At 57.7% G+C, this 8,559-nt stretch overlaps 1 protein-coding gene across 1 annotated transcript in view; it reads right to left on the bottom strand.

Moving 5' to 3' along the window:
* RAB10 (RAB10, member RAS oncogene family) overlaps window positions 1–8,559 on the bottom strand; it is a 25,242-nt gene that overhangs the window by 9,449 nt on the left and 7,234 nt on the right. The window contains exon 2 of the mRNA XM_075341330.1: window positions 3,976–3,982. Coding sequence (XP_075197445.1) covers window positions 3,976–3,982 — 7 coding nt within the window. The remainder of the gene's footprint in view (window positions 1–3,975; window positions 3,983–8,559) is intronic.

Genomic DNA, 8,559 nt, shown 5'->3' with positions numbered 1-8,559 from the left:
CGCTTATCTCCTGGGGTGCGGGGCAGTGTACGTTGGGGCGCGGGGTCTCTGCGGCCGGGGTACATGCGGCCGGGGTTGCCGCTTCTCTCCGGGGCTGTAGTTGGGGCTTCTCTGCAGATCACGCACAGGAGCGGGGACAAGTCTGAACAGGGCGGCTCCGCACATATAATTAGTATGACGCCGGCAGTAACAATGGAGCAGTGAGCTGGAGAACAATCCCGGCCTCACACAGGACCCGCTGCACCCTGGCACCGAACAGCCGCACGGCATTGTGGGTAGTGATCGCTTTCGGCAGGTACAGAGGAGTTGCACTGGGTTTCCATTCAGTGACAGGAAGCAAAACCATAAGACAGCAGAGGCTTTTCTCACATTAGGTGCTGCATCCTGAAACGGCTGATAACAGATAGCAGCAGCTCGCCACCAGCACAATGCCTGCAGACAGCGGGTAACCTGATTCAGTGACAGGCGGCGTCTCGGGTGTCCAGGGCTCGGCCCAGGGCGGCCATTGTCACTTCACAATCCCGCTATCAATTTTATATGAGCAAAAATGATAGAAAAGTCGGCGGTCACCCGATACGGGGCAAGTAAATAATACAGCCAGTGTGGGGGAGGGGGACTGCGGAGGGGCGGAAGCATCTGACAACCGGCAGCGCCTCGGCCAGCTCACGCTGGTGGAGGATTGTCACAGTGTGTCAGTGTAAGCTGCGGAATTTTACATCACGTACCGGCCCTTTAAGGAGTAACAGGGACCTGAGTAACTGCTGAGATCAGAAAATGAGCAAAAGTATGGCGGCCGGAGGGGCGCGGAGACCCCCCGGCACCTCCCCCCTCCGGGGCGCAGAGACCTCCCCCCGGCACCTCCCCCCTCCGGGGCACAGAGACCCCCCCCGGCACCTCCCCCCTCCGGGGCACAGAGACCCCCCCCGGCACCTCCCCCCTCCGGGGCACAGAGACCCCCCCCCGGCACCTCCCCCCTCCGGGGCGCAGAGACCCCCCCCCCCCGGCACCTCCCCCCCTCCGGGGCGCAGAGACCCCCCCCCGGCACCTCCCCCCTCCGGGGCGCAGAGACCCCCCCCCCGGCACCTCCCCCCCTCCGGGGCGCAGAGACCCCCCCCCCCGGCACCTCCCCCCCTCCGGGGCGCAGAGACCCCCCCCCGGCACCTCCCCCCCTCCGGGGCGCAGAGACCCCCCCCCGGCACCTCCCCCCCTCCGGGGCGCAGAGGACCCCCCCCCCCCCCCCCGGCACCTCCCCCTCTCCGGGGCGCAGAGACCCCCCCCCCGGCACCTCCCCCCCTCCGGGGCGCAGAGACCCGCCCCCCCTCCGGGGCGCAGAGACCCCGCCCCCGGCACCGCCCCCCCTCCGGGGCGCAGAGACCCCCCCCGGCACCGCCCCCCCTCCGGGGCGCAGAGACCCCCCCCCCGGCACCTCCCCCCCTCCAGGGCGCAGAGACCCCCCCCGGCACCTCCCCCCTCCGGGGCGCAGAAACCCCCCCCCCCCGGCACCTCCCCCCTCCGGGGCGCAGAGACCCCCCCCCCCCGGCACCTCCCCCCTCCGGGGCGCAGAGACCCCCCCCCCCCGGGACGCAGAGACACCCCCCCCCCCGGCACCTCCCCCCTCCGGGGCGCAGAGGAACCCCCCCGGCACGCAGAGACCCCCCCCCGGCACCGCCCCCCCTCCGGGGCGCAGAGACCCCCCCCGGCACCTCCCCCCTCCGGGGCGCAGAGATCCCCCCCCCCCCCCGGCACCTCCCCCCTCCGGGGCGCAGAGACCCCCCCCCCCCCCGGGGCGCAGAGACCCCCCCCCCTCCCCCCTCCGGGGCGCAGAGGACCCCCCCCCGGCACGCAGAGACCCCCCCCGGCACCGCCCCCCCTCCGGGGCGCAGAGACCCCCCCCGGCACCGCCCCCCCCTCCGGGGCGCAGAGACCCCCCCGGCACCTCCCCCCCTCCGGGGCGCAGAGACCCCCCCGGCACCTCCCCCCTCCGGGGCGCAGAGACCCCCCCGGCACCTCCCCCCTCCGGGGCGCAGAGACCCCCCCCGGCACCTCCCCCCTCCGGGGCGCAGAGACCCCCCCCGGCACCTCCCCCCTCCGGGGCGCAGAGACCCCCCCGGCACCTCCCCCCTCCGGGGCACACAACACACTGCGGACCCCCAGGAATACCAGAATCACAAAATCTCAGGCTCCGGCCCAGCTGCATCGTCTACTGGGGTATACAGTGGTCTGAAGACCAAGCACCAGCTCTGTTGAGGCTTCTGCTCTCCCCCATGCTTTACACTGCTGCTGTCTGTGTAGTGAGGGTACAGTGCAGGTTACTGGAGACCTGCGCGCAGATTCCAGCAGCCGCTCGTGACTGGCAGCATCTACCTGCCGCTCACAGCGGTCCCTGCACCCCGCAGACCGGCCGCGTGCACAGCGTCACAGGCACAGGCTATTTTTATGCCATGAACACATTCCCTCATTATGCCTGGAAGGCCTTCAGAGCAGCGTGCACAGGCCTCATGGTATCTGCACGTCACTCCGGGCAGAGGGCACCGGGAAAGACGCCTGCACGGTGGAAGCCTGACGCCGGCACATTCTGCTCTGCAAGATGAGACAAGCGGCCTGTGCTCAGCCTGCAGCGCAGCGAGGGCCCCCCCATCACCCCCCCACCAGACAGCAGCCCAGCACACTACCCCACCTGGAGTACCGCCATATACTGTAATAAAGCCACTCTGGTCTATATACAGGGGCACACACTGACCCTGTACTGATGCCGCGTTACCTCCTGCATTATACTCCAGAGCTGCACTTACTATTCTGCTGGTGCAGTCACTGTGTACATACATTACATTACTGATCCTGAGTTACCTCCTGTATTATACTCCAGAGCTGCACTCACTATTCTGCTGGTGCAGTCACTGTGTACATTACATTACTGATCCTGAGTTACCTCCTGTATTATACTCCAGAGCTGCACTCACTATTCTGCTGGTGCAGTCACTGTGTACATTACATTACTGATCCTGAGTTACCTCCTGTATTATACTCCAGAGCTGCACTCACTATTCTGCTGGTGCAGTCACTGTGTACATTACATTACTGATCCTGAGTTACCTCCTGTATTATACTCCAGAGCTGCACTCACTATTCTGCTGGTGCAGTCACTGTGTACATACATTACATTACTGATCCTGAGCTACCTCCTGTATTATATTCCAGAGCTGCACTCACTATTCTGCTGGTGCAGTCACTGTGTACATACATTACTGATCCTGAGTTACATCCTGTATTATACTCCAGAGCTGCACTCACTATTCTACTGGTGCAGTCACTGTGTACATACATTACATTACTGATCCTGAGTTACCTCCTGTATTATACTCCAGAGCTGCACTCACTATTCTGCTGGTGCAGTCACTGTGTACATACATTACTGATCCTGAGTTACCTCCTGTATTATATTCCAGAGCTGCACTCACTATTCTGCTGGTGCAGTCACTGTGTACATACATTACATTACTGATCCTGAGTTACCTCCTGTATTATATTCCAGAGCTGCACTCACTATTCTGCTGGTGCAGTCACTGTGTACACACATTACTGATCCAGTTAGCTCCTGTCAATATTGCTGTTTACCTGCAGAACTGAAGATGCTGACCCAGATAGCGAGATCCTGATGTGCAGTGGCATGTGTCCGTGTCCTGCATCTGTGGACTCCTCAAAAACACAGTGCGGAGACAGCATAGCCGAGCGTCCACTGCATTCAGGGCACATCCGCACTGCAGCCGGGTGTCAGTGGTTGTTCTGCCACCAATGGACTAAGTTATTTCAGGTGAGGATCGCAGGTCTCCGGTCCAGATCAGTGGCACGTGGCACCTCCCGGCGTCCACCAATCACATTGTACAGATGACATCACACCAGCCCTAACAAATCAAATGCTCCACAGGGGAGGCCAGAAGGTAAGATCCACGGGTCTCCCATCTAGCGGCCTCCAACCTGGAAGCTGGTCTGGAGTCTGGCAAAGCCATCAGCCAGACCTTCAGATTAGAAGATGCCGGACCACCAGTGGACGCAGGACCACCAGTGGACGCAGGACCACCAGTGGACGCAGGACCACCAGTGGACGCAGGACCACCAGTGGACGCAGGACCACCAGTGGACGCAGGACCACCAGTGGACGCAGGACCACCAGTGGACGCAGGACCACCAGTGGACGCAGGTGACGATGCAGCAAGAAGCAGCTCGGACCCCGACATCCATGCAGTGACCTGTGGACACAACTCCTCCAGAACAGCGTGGCACGCGTCCTGATGAGGCAGACACCTGCGGTATAAATGTCAGTCATGGCTGTGTGCGGAGGACACCGCAGAGACGTCACTGTGTGCAGACCACCTGCACAGGAGATGGCACGTGTCCTCCTGTCACTGACCAGTAGACCCCTCAGAAGAGGATACCGAATTATTGGCCCAATCACAACAATGCTAACTCTAGAGTTGGAAGATACCAATGAAAAAACCAGAGTATATAGCGAAAATTTTTTAAAAAACAGAATTATTTTATTAGAAGTATTTTTTTAAAAAAGACATTTTATAAGAGGAATATAAGAAAAAAGGGGGGATTTTTGCCACAGAACAATCCCTCCAAGAACCACTTAAATTCACATATGTGTATATCTCAGTAAGCCACAAAATATTCACAAAAAAATTGTAGTTTCTCAATACATATAACATGCTAAAAGCAGGAAAACAAAAACCCCTAAGAGAGAATTTTTGCACATCCACAATGGAATACATTTTTGTACAGTACCAAAGAAGGGAATATGAAAACCAAGCAGTGGTTTGTAAACCAGTAGATAGTGCTAGCACTTTCCCATAAAGAATATATAATATCAACAAGCATATAGAAAAATAAATATTGCCAATATGGCTTTTCCAGACAAAAGCATTTTTATTATTAAGATGGAATTCATAAAATCACTTGCCCATATAAGAAAAATAAGAATGCCTATAAGGGAGGTGTACACAAGAGGGCAGTGAAATCCCAATACAACAATATATAGCTATTTGTCTTAGAAAAAATAGTGCTTGCTTAAATATGGAAGGAAAAAATGCCAGTCACAAAAGACAAGGAGAAAGTCCAAATACCAGATACACATGCAGTCAGGAAAGGTACTGATACCAGACTGCCGAATACCAACGGAAAGTGGATGGAGGGATGATTACCCTGACGGCCGTTTCGCCTAGGGCTTCTTCGTGAGGGTGGTAGAAGAACCCTCACGAAGAAGCCCTAGGCGAAACGGCCGTCAGGGTAATCATCCCTCCATCCACTTTCCGTTGGTATTCGGCAGTCTGGTATCAGTACCTTTCCTGACTGCATGTGTATCTGGTATTTGGACTTTCTCCTTGTCTTTTGTGACTGGCATTTTTTCCTTCCATATTTAAGCAAGCACTATTTTTTCTAAGACAAATAGCTATATATTGTTGTATTGGGATTTCACTGCCCTCTTGTGTACACCTCCCTTATAGGCATTCTTATTTTTCTTATATGGGCAAGTGATTTTATGAATTCCATCTTAATAATAAAAATGCTTTTGTCTGGAAAAGCCATATTGGCAATATTTATTTTTCTATATGCTTGTTGATATTATATATTCTTTATGGGAAAGTGCTAGCACTATCTACTGGTTTACAAACCACTGCTTGGTTTTCATATTCCCTTCTTTGGTACTGTACAAATATGTATTCCATTGTGGATGTGCAAAAATTCTCTCTTAGGGGTTTTTGTTTTCCTGCTTTTAGCATGTTATATGTATTGAGAAACTACAATTTTTTGTGAATATTTTGTGGCTTACTGAGATATACACATATGTGAATTCAAGTGGTTCTTGGAGGGATTGTTCTGTGGCAAAAATCCCCCCTTTTTTCTTATATTCCTCTTATAAAATGTCTTTTTTAAAAAAATACTTCTAATAAAATAATTCTGTTTTATAAAAAATTTTCGCTATATACTCTGGTTTTTTCATTGGTACCCTCAGAAGAGGAGCCACTGCGGCCGTCCAGGACACATCATGACCACAGGTCACCCGGGGGATATACAACCTCAGAGGGTCCCCAGATTAACGTCATATACCCAAGGTGGTCCCTCCAGCCCGCCCCCATCCTGAATCATCTGTCCCCTCCTCCGGGGCAGGATGCTCCTCCACACACAACTCCCAAAACTGGATCTACAAGTCACGGTCAGGTCTGCGGCTGACGACTTCCCGCTGTCAAACACCAGAAACCACGAGAGCAGCACCACGTACAGGAAAGATGGCAGAGGAGCCACCCCGACACTGGCCACCGCACCTCAACATCTGCAGAGGCCACCACCCCGACACTGGCCACCGCACCTCAACATCTGCAGAGGCCACCACCCCGACACTGGCCACCGCACCTCAACATCTGCAGAGGCCACCATCCAGACACGCCAACACCAGGCCACCATCCCGCCATGCAATCACCAGAGGCCAGTGCCCCGACACTGGCCGCCACGAAATCTGCAGAGGCCACCGTCGATTTTACATCACAGACGATCAGGTTCACAGACAGAGGGTTACTCAATGAGCTAAAGACCCCATTACCCCCCACATATTACAACAGGAGAGGTCCCCCCCTTCCAATATTACTGTACAATGGCCACTGCACCCCTGTATAACTATATAAAACTGTGTGTGTGGGGCCGTGTGTGTGTGTGTGTGCGTGCGTGGCCTCCCCTGTATCCGGGGCCTTGGGCGCGTGCGTGCGTGGCCTCCCCTGTATCCGGGGCCTTGGGCGCGTGCGTGCGTGGCCTCCCCTGTATCCGGGGGCCCTTGGGCGCGTGCGTGCGTGGCCTCCCCTGTATCCGGGGCCTTGGGCGCGTGCGTGCGTGGCCTCCCCTGTATCCGGGGCCTTGGGCGCGTGCGTGCGTGGCCTCCCCTGTATCCGGGGCCTTGGGCGCGTGCGTGCGTGGCCTCCCCTGTATCCGGGGCCTTGGGCGCGTGCGTGCGTGGCCTCCCCTGTATCCGGGGCCTTGGGCGCGTGCGTGCGTGGCCTCCCCCTGTATCCGGGGCCTTGGGCGCGTGCGTGCGTGGCCTCCCCTGTATCCGGGGCCTTGGGCGCGTGCGTGCGTGGCCTCCCCTGTATCCGGGGCCTTGGGCGCGTGCGTGCGTGGCCTCCCCTGTATCCGGGGCCTCGGGCCTGCGTGTGTGGGGGCCCCCCCTGTACCCGGGGTCTCGGGCCTGTGTGTGTGTGTGTGTGTGTGTGGCCCCTGTACCCGGGGTCTCGGGCCTGTGTGTGTGTGGCCCCTGTACCCGGGGTCTCGGGCCTGTGTGTGTGTGGCCCCTGTACCCGGGGTCTCGGGCCTGTGTGTGTGTGTGTGTGTGTGTGTGTGTGGCCCCTGTACCCGGGGTCTCGGGCCTGTGTGTGTGTGTGTGTGTGTGTGTGTGTGTGTGTGTGGCCCCTGTACCCGGGGTCTCGGGCCTGTGTGTGTGTGTGTGTGTGTGTGTGTGTGTGTGTGTGTGTGGCCCCTGTACCCGGGGTCTCGGGCCTGTGTGTGTGTGTGTGTGTGTGTGTGTGTGTGTGTGTGGCCCCTGTACCCGGGGTCTCGGGCCTGTGTGTGTGTGTGTGTGTGTGTGTGTGTGTGTGTGTGTGTGTGTGTGTGTGTGTGTGTGTGTGGCCCCTGTACCCGGGGGTCTCGGGCCTGTGTGTGTGTGTGTGTGTGTGTGTGTGTGTGTGTGTGTGTGTGTGTGTGTGTGGCCCCTGTACCCGGGGTCTCGGGCCTGTGTGTGTGTGTGTGTGTGTGTGTGTGTGTGTGTGTGTGGCCCCTGTACCCGGGGTCTCGGGCCTGTGTGTGTGTGTGTGTGTGTGTGTGTGTGTGTGTGTGGCCCCTGTACCCGGGGTCTCGGGCCTGTGTGTGTGTGTGTGTGTGTGTGTGTGTGTGTGTGGCCCCTGTACCCGGGGTCTCGGGCCTGTGTGTGTGTGTGTGTGTGTGTGTGTGTGTGTGTGTGGCCCCTGTACCCGGGGTCTCGGGCCTCTGTGTGTGTGTGTGTGTGTGTGTGTGTGTGTGTGTGTGTGTGTGTGTGTGTGTGTGTGTGTGTGTGTGTGTGTGTGTGTGTGTGTGTGTGTGTGTGTGTACCCGGGGTCTCGGGCCTGTGTGTGTGTGTGTGTGTGTGTGTGTGGCCCCTGTACCCGGGGTCTCGGGCCTGTGTGTGTGTGTGTGTGTGTGTGTGTGTGTGTCCCCTGTACCCGGGGTCTCGGGCCTGTGTGTGTGTGTGTGTGTGTGTGTGTGTGTCCCCTGTACCCGGGGTCTCGGGCCTGTGTGTGTGTGTGTGTGTGTGTGTGTGTGTGTGTGTGTGTGTGTGTGTGTGTGTGTGTGTGTGTGTGTGTGTGTGTGTGTGTGTGTGTGGCCCCTGTACCCGGGGTCTCGGGCCTGTGTGTGTGTGTGTGTGTGTGTGTGTGGCCCCTGTACCCGGGGTCTCGGGCCTGTGTGTGTGTGTGTGTGTGTGTGTGTGGCCCCTGTACCCGGGGTCTCGGGCCTGTGTGTGTGTGTGTGTGTGTGTGTGTG

This window comes from Anomaloglossus baeobatrachus, chromosome 3, assembly GCF_048569485.1.
Source record: "Anomaloglossus baeobatrachus isolate aAnoBae1 chromosome 3, aAnoBae1.hap1, whole genome shotgun sequence".
Lineage (NCBI taxonomy): Eukaryota > Metazoa > Chordata > Amphibia > Anura > Aromobatidae > Anomaloglossus > Anomaloglossus baeobatrachus.
The sequence above is the reverse complement of the archived record's forward strand: the minus strand, read 5'-3'. Positions and strand labels throughout refer to the sequence as shown.